At 55.3% G+C, this 21881-nt stretch overlaps 2 protein-coding genes across 6 annotated transcripts in view; one reads left to right on the top strand and one right to left on the bottom strand.

Moving 5' to 3' along the window:
• NCAPD3 (non-SMC condensin II complex subunit D3) overlaps positions 1–13737 on the bottom strand; it is a 60994-nt gene extending 47257 nt beyond the window's left edge. For 3 of the 5 annotated variants that reach the window (XM_018059007.1, XM_018059008.1, XM_018059011.1), the window contains exons 1-11: positions 13121–13735; positions 12044–12198; positions 9330–9492; positions 7840–8024; positions 7117–7281; positions 6974–7035; positions 6696–6783; positions 4562–4695; positions 1782–1854; positions 663–788; positions 246–498 (exon numbers count right to left, since the gene is read on the bottom strand). In XM_018059007.1, the coding sequence (XP_017914496.1) occupies positions 246–498; positions 663–788; positions 1782–1854; positions 4562–4695; positions 6696–6783; positions 6974–7035; positions 7117–7281; positions 7840–8024; positions 9330–9492; positions 12044–12198; positions 13121–13184 (1468 nt within the window). In that variant the 5' untranslated portion in view covers positions 13185–13735. Of the gene's footprint in view, positions 1–245; positions 499–662; positions 789–1781; positions 1855–4561; positions 4696–6695; positions 6784–6973; positions 7036–7116; positions 7282–7839; positions 8025–9329; positions 9493–12043; positions 12199–13120 lie in introns of all 5 variants that reach the window. The other 2 variants (XM_018059006.1, XM_018059010.1) reach the window with 2 other exon arrangements.
• On the top strand, positions 13843–21362 carry LOC102178843 (vacuolar protein sorting-associated protein 26B; the record flags this gene model as incomplete). Its single annotated transcript, XM_018059005.1, is given in 2 exon segments — positions 13843–14271; positions 21206–21362. Coding segments are annotated over 2 exon segments (380 nt in total), but the record flags the coding sequence as incomplete, so codon positions are not given.

Here is a 21881-nt window from a genome sequence, read left to right as displayed (position 1 = left end):
CCTGTGTTAGGCCTGTGTAAACAGGCCCAGTACAGCCGCTAGCCAATGACAGAGTAACAGAGACTGCAGCCAGCAACCTCAACCCGAGGACAAGACTGTGAAGCTGCTCGTGTGAGAGCTATTCCATAGCACTGCCAGCTGGAAGGGGGCTGAGGGCTGCAGTTATCACAGCACTCTGATCATTTCTGCCACCCAGTCTGGACCAACAGGAATGAGGCCAGGCTCGGGGTGCTCAGCACACTCACTGTTATGCAGAAGCTCCTGGATGCTGTCCGACGGGGCTGAGGCAGAGGACTCCAGGCAGAGTGCAAAGCTGGAGAGTGCCTTGCTGCGCACCGTCGGGGCCTTGTCTCTGCAGCGGGCGACCAGGATTTCCTGAACCAAGAACTTATGCTTTAGGAACTTCTCGTGCTCCGGGGCCAGCGGGCCATCCACCTCTCGTTCAGGCAGCTCCAGGAGGGCCAAGGCCACGTCAAGAGTGAAGACCCGGTGGGAGACCTGGTGAAGCAAAGCCGCACACGTCCCCATCACAGAGGAACAGCGCATAGCGCCGCATGCATCCCCGCCACAGAGGAAGAGCACCCAGCGCCGCTGCAGCTGCAGTCTGCAGGTACAGAGCTGCAGAGCTGCGAGCCAGGAGCTCACACAGGCGCAGCGCCTACCTTGGCATTGCGTGTTAATCCATAAAGCCAGGCCATGAAAGAAGCATATTCTGCACAGGGAAGCTTGTTGAGCAGCTGGACCAGGGACTGAGCTGCATAAGTCCGGTACTCAGACTTGTCGACCACCTGAAACACAGGCCCTGAGAAGCTGCCCCGCCGGTCTCCATGCAGAATGACAGAGACACAGGCCCTGAGAAGCTGCCCCACTGGTCCCCACGCAGAACAACACAGACACAGGCCCTGAGAAGCTGCCCCGCTGGTCCCCACGCAGGACAACAGAGACACGTGCATTGGTGGAAGCAGACGAGCGCCGAGTGCACCCCGCTCAGCAACAGTGCAAGTGTCTACATGCTACAGAAATGACTATCCAGTTCTACGTCTCAGACCTCCTGGGAAACTAGCCTAGGCGAGATCTTCAAGCCTCAGACCTCCTGGGAAACTAGCCTAGGAGAGATCTCCAAGCCTCAGACCTCCTGGGAAACTAGCCTAGGAGAGATCTCCAAGCCTCAGACCTCCTGGGAAACTAGCCTAGGAGAGGTCTCCAAGCCTCAGACCTCCTGGGAAACTAGCCTAGAAGAGATCTCCAAGCCCGATTTCAGAGTTTACAGATCTCTAGAAGCCACAGAGTTCAAGTGAAGCATCATCTGCCCAAATTGCTAAACATTTTAAGAGATATTCACAGAATTTTGAATGCTAACCAGACACTGGATGATATTAAGGCATTATTCTGAATTTTTTAGATGTGTTAATATTTTGTGGATATGTTTTTAAAGAGGTCTTATGCTGTAGAGAGACATATGCAATATTTATGTCTGAAGGAATATGATGAAATCTGCTTACTAAGAAAATCCAGTGTGCCTATGTGCTGGCAGAGCTCTTCCTTATACAAAATCACTTAACATTCTGTTCATTACTCTGTTCTATATCTTTATATATTTGAAGTTTTCTAAAAAAGGAAAAAAAGTTGTTTTATCCCCCCCAAATACTCAAAGAGAACAGCAAACATACTAAACAGAAAAGACCACGCTTAGTAACAACACAGACTCATTTCTGGGAACACTGATACATGCGTCTACTCTCGCGTGGTTTTCAGACTCTTAACACTACAGCCAGCAGTACCTTGACACAGATGTGCTGCAGCAGAGTACGAAGGACCGGGTACATGCTTTCCTTAAGTTCATCCACCAGTACACTTTAAAAAAGAAAAGAAAGAGTCACTGTTTATAATACATCTATAATAAAAGTAAAATAACAGCTTCCCCTAAACCTATTCTCAAAAACAGTGACACTTCTACATTGTAGAAAGCCTGACTACTAAGAGCAATCTGCGCCTGTGCTGGAAGCGAGGCCTGAGCGTGTGGAGTGTGAAGAGAGCGTCACAGCGGAGCACCGTCCCCCACGCCCGGGTGGTCTCCAAACTGCTCCCAGTAGCCAGTCAGGGAGGGGCAGGGCCCAGACCTCCCAAGACCCTTGGGCTGCTTACGACGGCTCTTACCAAGGCTGAAATAAGACCCCTCGTGGCTCAGCGGTAAAGAGTCCATCTCCCAGTGCAGTGCATGCAAATTCAACCCCTGACCCAGGAAGGACCCACAGGCGCAGGGGCAATCGAGCCTGTGAGCCACGCCTCCTGAGTGCGTGAGGCACCTTCCCATGCCGCAACCCCTGAAGCCTGGGAGCCCTCGAGTCCACGTTCTGCAGCAAGACACCCGCACACGGTGATCAGAGTAGGCCCCTGTCGTCTCAGCTAGAGAGAGGCCCACCCGTGAGCGGCAGTTAAGCCCCAGAAGAGCCATAAATAAAGAAACAATGTTTCAAATGTGGCAAGCTTTCTCTGTGAAGAGCCTGACTTTGAAGTCAATGCCAGATTGAGACATAGTACTACCTTGTGGTAGGTCAGCAAAATGAATTTCTAACAGTACTTCTCCAAAGTTAACCCTCAAAGAAGCTATTAAAATGCCCAGATTCAACCCATCTTCAAGTTTATTCACGCCATTATAGAAATATTACAATTACTGACATCATGAATACATGGAAAATTTAGAACAAGTACTTCTACTTAAAACATCTTATTTGCTGTTTAAAAAAAATCCTTAAGGAGAGAGGCTCACTCAGGGGTCAGACAGCACCTGTACCTGCATGCCAGCACCCACACCCGCACCCCACGCCCCGCACCTGCACCCCACACCTGCGCCAACAACCTGCACCCCGTGCCCCACACCCCATACCTGCACCCACAACCCACGCCCATACCCCGCACCCACGCCCGCACCTGGGCCTGCACCCCGCACGTGCGCCCGCACCCTGCACCCACGCCCTGCGCTCGCACCTGCACCCAACACCTGTGCCCGCAACCCGCACCCCGCGCCTGCACCCCATGCCCGCACCCCGCACCCCGCGCCTGAGCCCCATGCCCCGCACCCACATCTGCGGCTGCGCCTGCACCCCGCGCCTGCCCACACCCGCACCCCGCGCCCGCACCCCGCGCCTGCCTGCGCCCGCACCCCGCGCCTGCCCGCGCCCGCACCCCGCGCCTGCCGGGCCACCGCTTCCACTCACAGGCAGGCTCTCCGCTGCCCCCCCCCCCCCCGCCTCCGTGCTGCTGTCAGACAGACAGAACCGAGGACACAACAGCGAGTGACGTAGCGGCATCTCCCAGTAAAGCCCCGACACGGGACTTTGCAGGCAAAGCCTGCTGACTCGTGAGGGGAAGATGAGTCTATCAATTATTGATAAAAAAGTTTTAAAAAAAAGTGGCAAGGAACCTAAGGAAAGAGACTCAGAGGAGCCAGAAAGGCAGAGACAGACTTGGAGCAGCAGACACAGAGACCACTGTCGGGACTCAGAGCTGGCCTCACCGGCGGGCCCACAGGCCACGAACCCCTCACCACCCCCAACAGCACCCCCTACACCACCCCCAACAGCACTGCCACACCACCCCCAACAGCACCCCTACAGCACCCCCTACACCACCCCCAACAGCACCCCCTACACCACCCCTACAGCACCCCTTACACCACCCCTATAGCACCCCCACAGCACCCCCTACACCACCCCTACAGCACCCCCTACAGCACCCCCTACACCACCCCCTACACCATGCCCAACAGCACCCCCTACACCACCCCCAACAGCACCCCCTACAGCACCCCCTACACCACCCCCAACAGCACCTGCTACACCACCCCCTACAGCACCCTCAACACTACCCCCACAGCACCTGCAACACCATCCCCTACACCACCCCTACAGCACCCTCAACAGCACCCCCTACACCACCCCTAACAGCACCCCCTACACCACGCCCAACAGCACCCCCTACACTACCCCTATAGCACCCCTACATCACCCTACACCACCCCCAACAGCACCCCTACACCACCCCCAACACCACCCCCTACAGTACCCCGAACACCACCCCTACACCACCCCCAACACCACCCATACACCACCCCACCACCCCCCACACCACCTCCAACACCACCCCTACACCACGCCCAACAGCACCCCCTACACCACGCCCAACAGCACCCCCTACACTGCCCCAACAGCACCCCCAACAGCACCCCCTACACCACCCCTATAGTACCCCCTACACCACCCCCAACAGCACCTGCTACACCACCCCCTACAGCACCCCCTACACCACCCCCAACAGCACTCCCTATAGCACCTGCTACACCACCCCCAACACCACCCCCTACAGCACCCCCAATGGCACCCCCTACACCACCCCTACCGCACAAGCCAGATGGGCTGCTATGCGCTTTATCCTGAACCACAAGCCACACACAGCCCAGACACGTGTCAGCTCCTCAGGTGTCAGAAGCCCCGGCTAGCATAGGGCCCAGGCTACTGAAGGTGAGTGACAGAAAGAGAGACCCGAGCTGTGTGCCCTTTACCTTACAAACTGGATGGCCAGCTTCCTACTGCTGACAACCAGCGGCGTGATGGCAAGGGGGGTGTGATGGGAGCCTTTACCCACTTCTACCATCAGTATTATGCAGAGCATTTGATGCAAAACGTATCTGAGAACCTGGAAGAGGAAAGGAAATGCAGCTTAAGGCATGACAGAGAATCCTAGGGCCTTGCCAACTGTGATGCAGACCCCAGTGAGCTGTTTCAAGTGCCAGCAGGTAAAGGAGGTTGGCACAGGTTCTGGCTGACCACGAAGGGTGCACCTGCTGGACAACGACCAGGTGTCATACCTGCACAAAATGAACAGTGAGGAGGTGCTGCCTACAGACTGATCAGCCGGATTCCACCCAGTTTCTCTGCTTGCCTTATACTCCAGCCCAGAAACCAGGGCTCGAGAATCAGCTGCAACTGAGCAAGGCCGAAGAATGCAACGGATTACCCCCCACAGGAAAGAGGAAGGGGATGATTCTCCACCTATGTTACAGCTGAAGCTTACAAAACACCTTCCTGTATATCACCTCACAGAATCTACTCAAAGAGTTAGCTTGTGCATCCAGTGAATAAAATAATTACTGGAAACCAAGGATGTGGCCGGTACTGCATTAAGCATGCCTCTGTACTACAAGATTTGACCATACTTACTCTGAAATCTCTCAACTCAATGAGGTCAGCAAAACATTTCCATTCTATACTTGATACTATTATTATCTCCACTTTATACATACCAAAAGACTTTGAAGATGAGTAGTCCCAAGTCAAGTAATCAAAGATAAAGCTACAACCACAGTCACCCAACGTCAGGCCAACACTTTTGCAATGAAAAACACCATGTCCTTAGAGACACTGCCGCCTGAAAGGGTAATTTCCCATCCTCTGCACTTTCTACAATGCTAAAAAGGGCACAGGAATTAGAAGTTTTACTGTGAATGCTATCACATATTCCAGACACAGGGAAGAGATAATGACATCAAAAATTAAAGAAGTATGGGGTGTTTTCTAAACAGCAGGCATTACGCCGAGGCACTCTTCCCTGCAGTCCTCCTGAGAAATCCACAGGAAGGGAAGGCCCTCATCCTGCTTGTCCAGGTGAGGATACCAAGGACTCACGGAGGACACACAGGGCTTCTTCTGTGGCTCAGTGGTGAGGAATCCCTCTGCCAATGCAGGGGACACCGGGTCAACCCCTGGTCTGGGAGGATCCCACATGCCTCAGAGCAACTAAGCCGGTGCTCCACGAGATGCCACTGCACCGCAATCAGAGAGCAGCCCCCACTCACAGCGACTGAGAGAAAGCCTGCTCGCAGCCGCAAAGACGCAGCACAGCCAAAAATAAGTTGGAATGTTTTTTCTTTTTAAAGGGAGACACACAGCAGTGAGGCGTAGGACCCAAGTGTGGAGCCCGAGTGCCCAGGGCCTCCTCACCCCGCTCCCTGGAAACCAGGGCACTGCAGGCGCTGAAGGCAAGGGCCTTGGTCTGCCATGTTTTCTGCAGACTCCTGCTGCACTAACGACATTCAGGTTCAGTAACACCCCAGGGCTCACAAAGCCCTGACCCCGGTGTCTAGGGCTGTGCGGCTCTGAAGGTCACCGCAGGCAAATCCAGATATGAATGCTGACCAGGAGTGTCAGCAGAATCATTCACTAAGGCACAGACACTAACAGGAACACAGGGGAAGAGGGGCCTGCGGGGGAGCTGCAAGGCCCCATGGCTGTCTGTCCTCCCAGAGGACTCTGGAATTATCCGCTAAGGCACAGACGCTAACAGCAACACAGGGGCACAGGGCCTGCGGGGGAGCTGCAAGGCCCGTGGCTGTCTGCCCCCCAGAGGGCTCTGGTGAGCGCTCGAGCGGCAGCCCTGCCCAGCAGCTTTCCTGCGCCTCTGCAGGCCCCGCTGGGGCCTGCTTTATGCCTGAGCTCAACAGGAGTGTCCTGCAGCACCAGGGGCCTGGGTGTGAGCCTGTAGCGAGCAGCGGCCGCCACGTGCTGACAGGCGCTTCTCATCACAGACACCAACGGCCCAGCGAGTTCACACAGCGTCGCGCTGAGTCCTTGCAGCACTTCTAGCCACACGACCCGTGTGCTTTCAATTCCCTGTAACTCAGCTCCCGTCTCCTTTACCCTGTCTCCTTCTCTGTGAAGAGGGGAACAAAGCAGATACAGTCCATGGTAGGCCAGTTCTGGTATATACTTCATTTCTCTGAGAACTCTAAAAAAAAAGGCAAAAGACTAGTTAATGGATGTGATTTCACTAGGATAAACTCCTAACCCTATCAGCCTCATTTAAATGAATAAATTCTACCTGTGCGCCAACTAGGGCAGAACGACATTCGCACCTCTGCTGCAGCAAAGCACCGCGCCCTAATTAAGCGTTGGCACTGGGGGGCTTAATCGCTCACCTGGCTTGTGTGACCTGGAACTCGTGACGAGCTGGTTCAGAGCTAGTTAGCACAACAAAGACCTGGAAAACAGACACCAAGAAAAGGCCTGGTTTTTTCCACTCTCTTTGAACTTGCCCAAGGTCCCTGGCATTCTCACTTACCTCCACACAATTCTGTATACACTCTGGCTTTTCCTTTAAGGAGAACTTAGAAAGAAGCCTTATAAAGTTCTTCAAAACTTGAAAGAGGACATTTCGAATTTGACGACGATCTTCAGAAGAATAAAAAACATCCTCTTCATCCTCTTCTTGAGTAGTTTCATCCATCTAGATTATGCGGAAATACACAGCCGACTGCAGCACTGCCTCGCAGCCTGTCCAAGGTTTGCAATGTCCCTGAGTCAAGACCAGTGGACTCTAGGGGGCCTCCCTGGGCCCCATGGCTTCAAGCTCAGTCTGGACCACATGAAGGTTACCACAGCTTCTGGGTCCGGATTTTCACATCAGTGAGACTGCCTGGGTTTCTTACCAGTTCTGGTGTCAATGAATCTCTACCCAGTCACACAAGAATTTGGAATTAATGCTATTCTATTATGTTCTTGTGGACATGAGTCCTCTGGACACTTCAAGCATGGTCTCTAATGAAAATAAGGTAACACCTGCTGGCCCGCAGCGAGGCACACCTGGGAACAGACTGGAGGGAGGCGACAGGGAGGTTGGAAGACGGCATGGGGAACAGAGGCTCAGCAGGCCACGAGGCCACGCCTAGGGGAGGGAAGGCGGACAGCACGCTAGAGCTTTGGTATAATCATGACCCCCGACATCCTCACTTGATATAAATCCTTACACAAGTCAGACGCGCTTCATGGCCACACCCCCGCTTACCTCCACCTCCTCTCTCCTGTGGGGTCTTGCCCTCTTACTGCTCTCCTGCGAGTTGCCCTGAGTGTTCTTTGGTTGCTCTTTCTTTCTTTTCTGATTCAAGCTGGATTCCTGAGGCCAGCACTTCTTTAGAATCTGAATGCATTTGTCAAATATCACTGGATGGAAAACTTGATTGACTACGCTGCCTATTTGTAAAGAATAAAGAGTAAGCAAGGTAGGTTTAATTGCTTTGAAATATATCTGCTACAACAATGAAATATTTAAAAACAAACGCAGGCTTTTCCTTAACTAACAGGAACCTTTAGCAAAAAAGTTTAATTCAACTTCCACCCTAGGCAACAAGCAGTCAGGTTAGTTCAGTTCAGTCGCTCAGTTGTGTCCGACCCTTTGCGACCCCATGGACTGCGGCACGCCAGGCCTCCCTGTCTATCACCAACTGCTGGAGCTTGCTCAAACTCATGTCCATCGAGTTGGTGATGCCATCTGACCATCTCATCCTCTGTCATCCCCTTCTCCTCCTGCCTGCAATCTATCCCAGCATCAGGGTCTTTTCAAATCAGTCAGCTCTTTGCATCAGGTGGCCAAAGTATTGGCATTTCAGCATCAGTCCTTCCAATGAATATTCAGGACTGATCTCCTTTAGGATGGACTGGTTGGATCTCCTTGCAGTCCAAGGGACTCTCAAGAGTCTTCTGCAACACCACAGTTCAAAAGCATCAGTTCCTCAGTGCTCAGCTTTCATTACAGTCCCAACTCTCACATCCATACATGACCACTGGAAAAACCACAGCTATGACTAGACGGATCTTTGTCAGCAGAGCAGTGTCTCTGCTTTTTAATATGCTGTCTAAGTCGGTCACAGCTTCTCTTCCGATTCTCAGATCACAGGAGCAGGCCCCTAACATTTACTACAAAGCCACCGACATAAGCAACGACAAGCAGCAGGCTGGCTGACCCTGATTTTCTCTTCCTAGTGGACTCGCAGTCCCACAGCTGCAGCTGACCCCTCAGCCGCACAGTCTCCTGCCCTGGGCTCGGCGCGGGTCCCGCCTGAACGAGGTGGGGCACCATCCCAGACACACTCCTCCCTGCGCTCCCTCACTGTGACTAGCTGTGCTCAGCCCTGCAGGTGAGGACAGCCCACCGACCGTCCACACCACACAGCGGGAAGAGCAGCAGCCCTCCAACCGGCACTGTTCTCAGGCTGGACAGGAGTGAGAAGGCAGGGACGCCACGAAGGCACGCGGCACGCCCCTCCAGCCTTACCCCTCTGGGACTGTGTGCTGGGTTACAGACTTAGCACGGTAACATCCGAAGCCACATTTACAGGAAAACAGGAGAGCTTTCTGAACACCTGTGACAGACCATGTGCTTCACAGATTCACTGTCACCTAACCTCCCAGCGAGGACAAAGCATTGATGTAACAGTTCAAAACCAAGCAGACAAATTACAAACAGAAGGCCTGCCCCATCACACCAAACGTGCATACCTGGTACTTCCAACAGCAGAAAATACAGCCCGGCGGCGTGAAGGCCAAACTCCTGCTGCTGAGCACTGACATTTTTCTTAAGGGCCTTATAAACGAAGTGGTGAAACAAGGCCATCAGCGCATTGTGGGAAATTCTGTTCTCCACGAAGAAGGTCCAAATGCTCTGGGGGAGGGCAAACAGTAAGCACCAGTCGTTAGAGCACTGTGAGCGTCTCCTCTTGCTGTATCTGATTCTTCTGAGTGCTTAGTGCCCTATAAGAAAGGACAGACCATTCTGCTTCCTAATTATAAACGCCTGCCGTTTTCAAAGGGACTAAAACAGAACATTTTAAAGTGTATTATTCAAAATTTACAAAGTTGAGGAGTTTCCTGGTGGTCCAGTGGTCAGGACTCCATGCCCTCACTGGGGAGAGTCTGGGTTCCATTACTGGTTGGGAACTAAGATCCCACAAGCTGAGTGGCTCAGCCAATACAAGAAAAAATAAACAAAAGTCACAAAGATAAGAAACTATACAAGAATCTTAATTAAACTTGCAAAATAACTTTGGGTAAGTTTGAAGCATATGTATTTCTGAAATTACTACACCTGAAAGCTACATTAAGACTCTGGGGACACCTCTGTCAGTGATTACTCAGACAAGTCACTCCTCCGTCTATGTTAAATGTATCTCAATCCATTTATTACTCTAATTACTAACTAAAAAAATCAGAGCAACTTTTTTTAAGTCAAAATGTTTTGTGGGCAATGGGAGCAGGAGAGGAAAACCTGCGAGCGTCTCGCTCAACAGACTGCAGAAACAGCCTTGGTAGGAGAGGAAGTAAGCCTTAGAGCACAAACCATATTTTCATTAATTTGATCACTATTCACGCTTTCCCCTCTTATAGACATGATGAGGAAATAGCTTATTTGTGTAAAGCAAACAGTAGGAGCGAAATATGGTTCACTATGGGCCACCTTAAAAAACAGAAGCCCACAGAAGTTCAAGAAATCAGACCTCGACAACCTCCTTCCTTCACCACGAAGCTTGTGAAAGAAAGCAGTTACATCTTCATTTCTAAGGCCACCTCAGCTCCCCTCCTGCTGCCTGGAACTGTGACCCTGGGGGACCCAATCACCTTGGAAGCATTTCATACCTGACAAAGACCCAGTTCACAAAACTCTATTAACTCTATTTGAAAAGAGTCCCCAGTTTTTAGCCCTCCCCCCCAATTTCCACAACTGTAACCCAGACCACGCCACAACACACATTTTTCAAAAAATCAATGAGCAAAACACAACTGACTATTGAACAACACGGAGCGAGTGGGAAGTCCTCACGTAATTCACAGCCAGCCCTCCACAGACACAGGTCCTTCACATCTGCGGCTCTGCATCCAGGGACTGAAACTCCCGGGACCATGCAGTCCTGCAGGTACTGCTGAAAACTGCACAGAAGTGGGCCTGTGCAGCCAAAACCATGGGATTCAGGGGTCAGTCATAATGTCCCTAGGGAGCTCCCTGGGCACAGCATTCCCCCCTTAAGTCTGTGTTTGGTTAAGAACACCCACTGAAACAGCACTCTTCATGTTCCTGGGTCTACTGCACACTAGAACACCTTCCTTCAAGAGGCAGATGGGAGGACAAGCGGTTTAGTCTAGGGATGACACTTAGACCTGAACCTTGTGGACAGCAAACACCTCACTCCAGAAGCCTACCACGGACCCCACTCACAGCTGTCCTGTGGCCCCCACCCTGCCCCATCCCCTCGGAGTTGCTGTACATCCCCACTGTGAGGATCCCTCCCAAGGCTGCCCTGGAATCCTCATTACTGGTCAGCACTCCAGCCATTTGTGAAGATGTGCCTCCAGCCAGCTACCTTTCTGGGACCTTCCCAGCCTCAACCTCAGCAAGCTGCCTTTTCCAGGCAAGCCAAGATGGCATTTAACGTGTCCTACAGAAGTTTCTAACACATAGAGCTGGTGGCCCGTGCTTCTTCAGGCCCGTGGATGTGGTCACTGCACAGGCTCTGGCCAGAGTAATGACAGTGCACGCTCCCAGAGCTTAATTCTCCCCTCTCCTGCAACCCCCTGTAGGGAGAGGCTCTGTACCCTCACCATGTTACGCTCCGGGGTACTGCACGTGGTACTCAGCATTATGCTTAACGAGTATTTAACAGGTCGATTTAATTTCTGAACAGCTACCTGAAACTAATAGAAATATTTTTTAAGTTTAAATCTTTCGGAGATATTAATACATAAGTATTCTTTGTTCTGCTTTCTAGTCCTTCAGTTTTTTGAAAAGTTTATGACCTAAAGCGTAACAGACACTACGTAGAACTCCATTTAAAACAACTCTTTTTTTTTCCTTTCTTAGTTCAACTAATCACTTCTCAGATTAACATTCAATTTCCTTAAAGCAAAGGCATCCTGAGTTGTTAACTGCACTGTCCTTGGCCATTTTTTCTTATTTCGCTTATTGGTTTTCATCCTTACCTTGGCCTTTACTCTTTTCCTTTAATTTGCTCGTTAACAATGCTCATGACACGAAAAGAATCACAGACTAATAACTTGGGAGGACGGTTATGAGGCCATCCCAGTAAGTGAACCGCATTCTTTACACCGCTCTTCCTTCCTTCTGCACTGCATACCAAAGAGACCAAGCTCTAGATGATACCGGGGTTTACCTGACACCTCTAACAACGAAATGGCTAGCTTGGTGTTTTTTCCTCCTTTACCTCAGCAGCGTCACGTTTTTCAGCAGCAAAAGGCAGCATCGCGCTATAAAGCTCTGTGAACGCGCTCAGTCCAGTGTGCACGATCTCCGCCTCTATGCTGGCATCCAGAGGCTCGGTCTCCGTGAATTCCAGCTCCCATACTCCATCCACCCACTCTAGTAGGAAAATGCAACTACAGTCAACTAATGTTCTGTAGCAGTTAGCTTTAGACTCTAAATACACTCCAGAATAGAACAGTTTTCTGGGCACAAGTCATACCACACAGGTGAGGCAGAATGAAGAGAGAAGCAGAAAGGGTTAGAAAAATCTGTATACTCATTAAACTGACAGCTGGCTATTAGGCTGGCCATCCTCTAAAAACATGAAGTAGGAAAACACTTCACAGATGTTAACAGTTTGGGGGAAGACCCAGCCTTCCCATATGTTCAAGCTAGAGAACAGGTAATAAAAAGCTGTCTCAGCTGCCCCTTTGTGAAAGTCTTATAACGAAGCTGAAGTCGCTCAGTCGCGTCCCACTCTCTGTGACCCCACGGACTGTAGCCCGCCAGGCTCCTCTGTCTGTGGGATTCTGCAGACAAGAACACTGGAGTGGGTTGCCCTACCCTTCTCCAGAGGATCTTGGCGACTCAGGGATCGAACCCGTGTCTCGTACGCTGCAGGCAGATTCTTTACCGTCTGAGTCACTAGCTAATAAATCCAAATAAAGTGTACAGTGGAAAAGGACAGGTGAGGGAAACAAAATGAAATGACTCAAAAAAAAAATGACTGCCGGCTACGGAGATGCCGCGGAATGGAACGCAGCCTCGAGACAGCGGCCAGCAGCGACTGCGGCGGGTGGGGACACCCACTGCCCTTCAGTGACGACGGGCGCCCGGAGGCTCCAGCCGCACCCCTGGGCCCCACGTTCAGAGGGTCAGCTCGGGCCAACAAACAGCCGCGCGGCCGAAGCCTCGGCACTTGCGAGGCTGTCCGCGCAGACCCGGGGGCAAGGCCGAGAAACAGGAGTACAGAGCAGAAGGAGGACGCGGCCCTTGCCCAGCATTCCCCGGAGCACCCGGGCCCCGGGCGCGTCCTCACCTTGGCTGAGGTCCAGGGGGCACCAGGTCTGCAGGGCGCACGCCAGGTTCCCGCCAGCCTCCATGACGGCCGCTCACCTCACTTTCAAAGTTGCTCGGGCGCGCGCGCCCAGAAGGCCCCGCTGACGTCAAAGGTCAGCACCGACCAATCACCGCGCCCCGCTGGCAGGACGGCAGCCAATCAGCAGGGCCTTCCGCCGGATGCGCAAAGGGAGAGAGCACCGCCCACGCAACTGAAGTTGGGGGGTTTTCAGCTGTCGCTTCAAAGTGGGGCTAAAGAAACGAGCCAAGTATACTGCCTTCCGGCTCCTTTTCCCTACGTGGCGGACGCACTGAAGAGAAGCTGAAGCAGGGCACTTCCTGTTGTAACTGTCACTTCTGCCCCGTCAGGCGGCCTGTCGAAGGGCCGCGTTTACCCGTCAGTCAGCAAGCGGAGGCGTACACAGCCGAGTGGGGGAGCTGCCTACCGGTCAACGGATTAAACACAGGAAAGGCAGAAAAGGCAGCCAGAAAGGACTCTTTTTTTTAGAAAGGATACCGTTAGGTCTGAATTTTACTGGACTGGTGTTTGACAGGTCGGGCAGGAGCCAGGAAGGAGCCGCCGCCGCCCCGCCGTCTGCCGAGCGTGGGGCGGTGCTCGCGGCGCGCAGGCGCAGTGCGAGCTCCCCGGGGGCGCGGCGGCCGCGCTGGGGGCGGGCCGTGCGCATGCGCGCAGCCACTCCGGCGCGTCCGGCTGAGCGGCGGACGCGCTGCAAGCTGCTCCGGGGCCGGGCCGCTGCCTCTGAGGTGGGCTCCGCAGGCCGCGGCCGGCGGGTGCCTGGCGCGCCCGCTCTGCCCCGCCCTCGGAACCGCGCCGGCCCGGCGAGCGCGGGCGTCGGCGTCGTGCCCAGCCCGCCGGCCTCCCCAGGCCCGGCCGGCCCGGCGGGGCCATGAGCTTCTTTGGCTTCGGGCAGAGTGTGGATGTGGACATCCTGCTGAACGACGCGGATAGCAGGCGGCGGGCCGAGCACAAGACCGAGGATGGGAAGAAGGACAAGTACTTCCTCTTCTACGACGGCGAGACGGTGGCCGGGAAGGTGAGCCTGGCTCTCAAGAACCCCAACAAGCGGCTGGAGCACCAGGGCATCAAGGTCGAGTTCATCGGGCAGATCGGTGAGTGCGGGGTCCGCCGCGCCAGGGCCCACGCCTGCGCCCGCCCTCGACCCGTGACCCCGAGCCAGCCTCTGACCTCCCTCTCCAGACCCCTGGCGCGACCCGAACCCCTGCCCCTGCCCCCCAGGCCCCGCACCCCCAGCCCCCGCACCCCCTGCTGCAGTTCCAGACCTCTGCGCCCCCTCCAGCTCCTGGCGCGACCCGAACCCCTGTCTCCTAACCCCTGCACGCACGGCTGCAATTCCAGACCCCCCACTCCGCCCCAGGCCCTGTGGTCTGTTGCCCGCCGCCCTGGGTCCGAGCTCTGCGGGCCTGCCTCGGCTTCCGTGCCAGCTGGGCCAGCCTGCAGGTCGTGACCACCACTCCGAGCCCCGCGTGGCCCGCCCCCCTCCTTTAGTGTCTGTGCCCACCAGCCTCTTACTGCACCTTCGCTGGGAGCTGCTTGAGAAAGCATCCCCGCGGGCTCAGGCATCAGCCCTGTGTCCACACAAGCTGCATCTCTAAGACTTCCTGATTAGAAGAGTCTGCGGCACTCTTCTTAAAGAAAGGGTGCTCCCAAGCCCCAGATCTAAGTGGCCAAAATTTCCCAAGGCTCTAACAGGTTTCAAACACGATTGTTAGCAGTTACAGCTAGACAATAAAAGACAGGTTTGGGAGCTGCCAGTCAACACAGGGTTGTCTCCACTTCTGTTTGGACTCTCCTGTTTATTAAAACTCACAGGTACTTCTGAAATAGTTTGTGTCAGTAGTTCAGGAGTAGGGTCACAGTAAATACCACAGTTGGCTGAAAAGACATCAAGCGGAGAAATCATGCCCCACGCCCCCGCCCGCTCTGGTCCTGTGTGGGGGATTTCCTGGGAACGCTCCTCAGAGGCTCTCTGTCACTCCCTGAGATCCCAGCACAGAATCTGTTCTCCATTTTGATGAGACAGAAAACACAGGAGCCCTGGGGAAAGGCTGTGTGCTCAGCACTTCAGCGCCCAGCCTGAAGTATTGGCTTCTACTGTTTAAGTTAACGGAAATCAGGTCGAAGGCTAGCTGATCCTAGGAGCGCATCCATTGCTATTCTAAACCCAGAATGAGTGGCCTGGAGCTGGAGAGTGGGCTTTAGGCTCTCTGCCCGCTCGCTTCCGGCTTTGGCAGTGCCCCTCAACAGCGGTGCTGTCGCCACGGCGGGCCTGCTTGTTCTCCATTGTCAGGGGTTGCATTTCACAGCCTCTACCAGCCAGATGCCAGAACCACAGAAATGTCTTACATCTGTGGAAGCTAAAATCACTCCTAGCAAAGAGCTCCTGGGGCCACAGGATGAACCCCCAGCATTCTGTGCTGGGCGTGAGTCAGGCGATGAAGTTCAGGCCTCCCTAGATTGAGTGTTTCCATAGCATAGCTTTAAGGTTGTCACTGGATTCCTCGGCTCTGCATCAGGAGTGCACATGGGCACGTCTAGCCAGCAGCTGTGCCATCCTTCCCGGGGGTGACCGCTCCCTGTCCATGAAAGGTAGCCAGAGTGCCCCTGCCCCAGCGGTTATGGAATGGGCTGTTTGAGGCGCTGGCAAGGCCTCCCTCCAGCCCAACTGGAAGGGGGCTGGCTGCCCTGCCTGGCTTCCTGTCCGCGCTCGTCCCGGGGCAGCATCCCTCCCCAGACTTCTCAGAGCCTCTTCTGCGTCCATCGACAGCTCTTCCTGGGCCCCTGAGTCCACCCTGTGGCCTTGGAGAAGCTGTCCCCTCCCTGGGCCTCAGCGCTCTCACCTGTAAGGCAGGGACAGCAACCGAATCCCCTTGGGAGAGTGGTGAGGGGTCCAGGGCCCAGGCTTTGTGCAGCGTGTGGTGTCTGTGGTGGCCCAGCCTCAGGGCACTGGAGTGAGGCTGGTGAGTGAGGTCCCCACGTTGCGGCCGTGTGGTTTCTGCTTCCTCGCTTTCCTGACGGCATGCAGCAGGCGGGGCTTCGCTCCGGCTCTGAGGTCTGCTGTCCCGGTGGCGCGCCAGGTGGTGGTCCTGCCCTCGCCGCCTGTGAGGGTGTTGGCGTGCTCCAGCCACCTGCCTCGTTTGTCTCACTCGGGATCTTGCTCCTTATAAACCACCGTCCTGCCTGCGCACTCGACGGGACAGCCTGGCGTGTGACCAAGGCTGAAGCAGGGGGTCACTCCGGTCACGTGAGGCTCTGTGACGGGCAGACGTCACCAGGGTCTTGTGAGGACTGGAGACCATCGGTGCGTGTGAAGTGCAGGCTCTGGCACTTACAGCTAAGCGCTCGTAACCCCTGTTAGGCTGCGTCCGGGGGCTGGACCTTCGAAGAGCCAGCTCTGGTTGCCTTGCTGACTGCCCCCAGGATCTCCGTGTCAGGCCAGCCTCGCCTGCTGCATGCCCTGCGTCTCCTCCCAGCAGGAGGGGTCGCCCGCGTTCTCGCAGGGACAGCTTTCTGGTGGCTGTTGCCTGGGTCCTGTTCAGACCGCAGTCCTCAGGGCAGGCCGGCCCGTTTGTGCCGCGGCCTGCTCTGGCAGCCCCATCTGCACCCACCGCTGCCCTGTCTGCTTGGACTCATGTCTCCCGAGCCTTTCTCCTCTCCTGAGCTCGCCCCCAAGCTCCGTGCCTAGGTCTCTGACTGCCTGCTGAACACCCGCAGAGACACCATGGGTTGCGCAAGGACACATCCGAACCAGACTGCTCCTTCTCTCTCTCCCTGCCCCAGCCCCCGCACTGCCACTCCTCCCGCCTCCCCCGCTCGGCACGTCCCCTGGGTCGCCTCAGCCTCTGGAACCGGGGGAGGCCCCGGAGCGCTCTTGCCTCCCCCCCGCGCCCCCAGCGGCTCCGGGGGCAGCTCGCCTCAGTGCTCCCTCACCCTCCTCGGTGCCGCTGCCCCTGACGCCTCTGTGTGGAGCAGTCTCCTGACCGGCCTTCCTGCCTCTGTTTACCTTTTCTTTCAGTTCAGTTTCTGTAAGAGCGAACTTTCTAAAAGGTAGTTCTGATGCTCTCAGTCCCTTCTGTAAACTTCTCCTTGACTCCCAGTGGGTTGAAGGGGACAGTCATCCAGCTCTTTCCTGAGGTGCCCCTGGTTTTCTCCAGACGTGTCTCTCTAACCCTTCACCCAGGCATACGTTGTTGACTGTCCCCATCAGATGGCTGTGAGATACTCTGCACCTTCTGGAAGAAGAAGGGTCAAAGACAGGCATGAATAAGTGTCCCCTGTGGTTCGCGGGGCTGAGATGCACTTTGTTGGGAAGTCCGTGACCTTCCATCCAAGAGGCTGGGTTCACACTGTCACCACGTAAGGAGTTGCATGGTGTCTTGTCCCCCTGACCCCTGCCAGGACTGGTCTGGTGTGAGCCCCACTCTGATCTGCACTGAGAGAATCTCACTGAAGAGGGGCCGTCAGATACCTTTGCTCCTATTTTTCTGACTTAGTCGCTCAGGCGTGTCTGACTCTTTGCGACCCCATGAACTGCAGCATGCTGCCCAATTTCATTTCCATTGAGTCTGTGATGCTATACAACCATCTCATTCTCTGTCGTCCCCTTCTCCTCTTGCCTTCCACCTTTCCCAGCATCAGGGTCTTTTCCAGTGAGTCAGCTCTTCGCATCAGGTGGCCAAAGTATTGGAGCTTCAGCATCAGTCCTTCCAATGAATATTCTGGACTGATTTCCTTAAGGACGGACTGGTTGGATCTCCTTGCAGTCCAGGAACTCTCAAGAGTCTTCTCTAGCATCACAATTCAAAAGCATCAGTTCTTCGGCACTCAGCTTTCTTTATGGTCCAACTCTCAGATCTCTACATGACCACCGTGAAGACCATCGCTTTGACTGGATGGATCTTTGTCAGCAAAATGAGGTCTTTGGTTTTGCATGTGCTGTGTAGAACTGCCATAACTTTTCTTCCCAGGAGCAAATGTTTCCTATTTTCATGGCTACAGTCACCGTCCCTAGTGATTTTGGAGCACATGAAGAGAAAATCTGTCACTGTTTCCACTGTTTCCCCATCTATTTGCCATGAAGTGATGGGACCAGATGCCGTGATCTTAGTTTTTTGAAAGTTGAGCTTTAAGCCAGCTTTTTCACTCTCCTCTTTCACTTTCATCAAGAGGCTCTTTAGTTCTTCACTTTCTGCCATAAGGGTGGTGTCATCTGCAAATCTGAGGTGATTGATGTTTCTCCCGGCAGTCTTGATCCCAGCTTGTGATTCATCCACCCTCACGTTTCGCATGGTGTCCTCTGCATAGAAGTTAAATAAGCAGGGGGACGATATGCAGCCTCGGCGCGCTCCTTTCCCAGTTTGGAACCAGTCTGTTGTTCTGTGTCTGGTTCTAACTGTTGCTTCTTGACCTGCATACAGGTTTCTTAGGAGGCAGGTAAGGTGGTCCGGTATCCCTATCTCGAAGATTTTTCCAGTTTACGTGATCCGCACAGTCCAGAGGCCTTACCATAGTCAGTGGGGCAGGAGTAGATGTTTTTCTGGAGCTCTTTTGCTTTCTTTATGATCCGACGAACGTTGACAGTTTGATCTTTGGTTCCTTTACCTTTTCTAAACCTTGTATATCTTGTATATCTGGATGATTTCAAGTCAAGTACTGCTGAAGCCTAGCTTGAAGGATTTTAAGCAAAACTTTGCTAGCATGGGAAATGAGCACAGTTGTCCAGCAGTTTGAGCATTCTTTGGCATTGCCCTTCTTTGGGATTGGAATGAACACAGAGTTTTTCCAGTCCTGTGGCCACTGCGGAGTGTTCCAAGTTTATTGACGTGTTGAGTGCAGCTCTTTAACAGCATCATCATCAACAGCGTTTAGGGTCTGAAGAAGCTCAGCCTGAACTTCGTCACCTGCACTGGCTTCTTTGGTAGCAGTGCTTCCAGAGGCCCACTTGGCTCCGCCTCCAGGGTGTCTGGCTCTAGGTGAGTGGCCACGCTGTCGTGGCCGTCTGGGCCATGGAGACCTGCTCTGTTTAGCTCTTCTGTGTATCGTTCCCACCTCTCTTAATCTCTTCTCCCTCTGTTGGGTCCATACCGTTTCTCTCCTTTATTGAGCCCATCTTTACATGAAGTGTTCCCTTGGCATCTCTAATGTTCTTAGAGAATGTTGCACTCCAAAGTAGAGGGCTAGCCTCGGGATCTAAGTTTTTAGAAGTAAAGCCCCCAGGAGAGCCGAAAGCCATCAGCCTGGCATTTCCCACTTACGGTCCTCAGACACTGGGCTTTTCTCCACCTGCTGCTGTCCCCTGAAACCATGGCAGAGCTCAGAGCTTGGCACCCGAAACACCCAGCTCCCCAGTTAAGAGCTCCACCCGTTCCGGTCAGCAGAGGCTCCTGTAGCGAAGGACCAGCACGAGGCAAAGGACAGGCCCCTGTCCCCTTGGCCCCTGTGTGTACCCCACCCCCACCGCCCCGAGAGGGCACCCTGCCCTCGCAGCCGCGCCCCGATGGTCTGCGCTGCCCCCCAGGTGGCAGGCTCGCTGCCCGCTGCTGACACCACCTGGCCTGGAGGAGCAGGTGGGTTGTTGGTGACCTAAGATGGATCCATGTATAACGGGGGGCCAGCAGCAAACTGCAATCACAGGGCGCTTCTTGCGGAAGTAGTGGTGCTGGCCGGGCCTGACCGCACTGCAGCTCCCCGTGACGCGGCCGCTGCCCTGCCGCTTGGGACAGCAGGCTCCGCGGGGCGGGTCTGTCAGGGCCAGCGCCCGGGGCAGCCAGCCCGAGAGCTCCCTGGAAGCTGTGCTTGCCCCACGCGCCCCCGTGGCAGGCCTGGTTGCCATGTTGGCTCTGAGAGGCAGGGGATCTGGCTTCTCAACGCCAAGAAGGCTCGATCGTCAGGGGCTTCAGGCCTTTGCTGTCTGGGGTCTGCCCAGCCCCTCGTGCTCAGGCTGTCCCTGAGAGAGGCAGCCGAGAGGTGCGGGCCAGGCCTGGCGGGGGGTGGTCCCAGTCCCCGTGTCCAGGCAGCCAGCAGCAGACTCGGTGAGAGCACGCCGCCTCCCGCTTCGTCCCGCCGACCCGTCCTGTCCTGCTCAGGCCGCTGCGGGGCGGGGGGTCAGATCTTGACTGCGCTGGGGCCACGTGGAGGCGGTCGGTAGTAAGTGTCCCCTTTGCACAGCTGGGGACCGGGGGCGCTGGGGTCCGGGCCTCGTCTCCAGCAGCCATCCTGGAGCACAGCTCACCACTTCAGCAGCTGTGTGACATGGGCACAGACAGCCCAGGACACATGGGTGGCCTGACTCAGGACCGACAGCCAGCAGGACTGTCTGAGAGGAGGGTGGGGGTGCAGGAGGCCTTCTCGGAGGGCGGCCTCGGAACAAGCAGGAGTCTGTTGGGATGTCCATCCTGAGTCCCACCCAGGCCACGGAATCAGAGATATTGGGGGGGAGTGCAGCCGTCTGTGCCTCAGCCACAGCCTCGGGGGTCCTGGTGATCACACGAGTCCGGGGACTGTGGCCTAGACTGGGGTAGGCTGACAGCCCCTCCGTCAGCGGGGGCCACGTGGACCCGTCTGCAAGTCCTCACCTGCCTCCCACCTCGTGTTCACCCCTGATCTCCCGGGGCCCAGGAGCAGATGCGGCCCAGCAGGAGACCTGGGGCGCTGGGCCTGGCCCTGCTCCACCATGCCTCAGTTTCCCTGTCTGTCAAATGTGTGATGGGCCCACCCAGCCGCTCAGGTTGCCGTGAGGATGTTGTGACTGAGTGACGGAGTCGAGCACGCTTCCCACACTTAGGAATCACTGTAACTGTGTAAAGAGGTGATGCGGTGTTTCGGTGGCGGTGCCCCTGCTGTGTCCCCTGGGTGCTGCCCCGGGACAGGGTCTGCACAGAGCGCAGGGTATTTGGGTGCAGGGCGGGAAGAGGGGGTCGTGAACCGGCGCGCCGCTCCGCGGCCGGGAGGGGCGCTTCCGCAGCGGGCCCCCGCCGCCCCCTGTGGGCCAGGCGCCAGTAGCAGAGGCCTCCGCTCTCCCCATAGAGCTCTACTATGACCGCGGCAACCACCACGAGTTCGTGTCCCTGGTGAAGGACCTGGCCCGACCTGGAGAGGTCACCCAGTCGCAGGCCTTTGACTTCGAGTTCACCCACGTGGAGAAGCCCTACGAGTCCTACACCGGGCAGAACGTGAAGCTGCGGTAAGTGACGCGACTCCACACGCTGGGATGCGTACTGTCACGCGAGAAGGCGTTCCCGGCCAGGACGTGAGGCTGCGGTGAGTGACGCGACTCCACACACGCCGGGACGCGGGCCTGCGTGCTGTCAGGCGAGAAGGGGGCCGCAGATTCGGTTCTCTTTCAGACTGCCGCTCGGCTGCGCCGGGGCCCCGCTGTTGCCGGCAGGCTCCCTCTCGCTGCGGGGAGCGGGCTCTCCCTGTGGTCTCGGTGCTCCGGGCTCCTCGCCGCGGTGACTGCTCTCGTGGCGCACAGGGCCAGCTGCCCGAGGCGTGCGGGCTCTTCTGGACCAGGAATCGAGCCTGTGTCCTCTGCGGTGGCGGGCAGATTCTTGGCTGCTGGACCACCAGGGCAGTCCCAGGTTTGGATTCTGATCCCAGACCTGTCCTCTGCATCTTTTGGGACAGGAGAAGATAAAACGTAGGCACGGGATGAGAAGCTTTAGAACAGGGACAGCCGCCCTAACAGCCCTCTTAACGTATA

The sequence above is a fragment of the Capra hircus genome, chromosome 15 (assembly GCF_001704415.2).
Source record: "Capra hircus breed San Clemente chromosome 15, ASM170441v1, whole genome shotgun sequence".
Classification (NCBI taxonomy): Eukaryota; Metazoa; Chordata; class Mammalia; order Artiodactyla; family Bovidae; genus Capra; species Capra hircus.
Note: the sequence above shows the minus strand (reverse complement) of the source record. Positions and strands in the feature narration are given on the sequence as shown.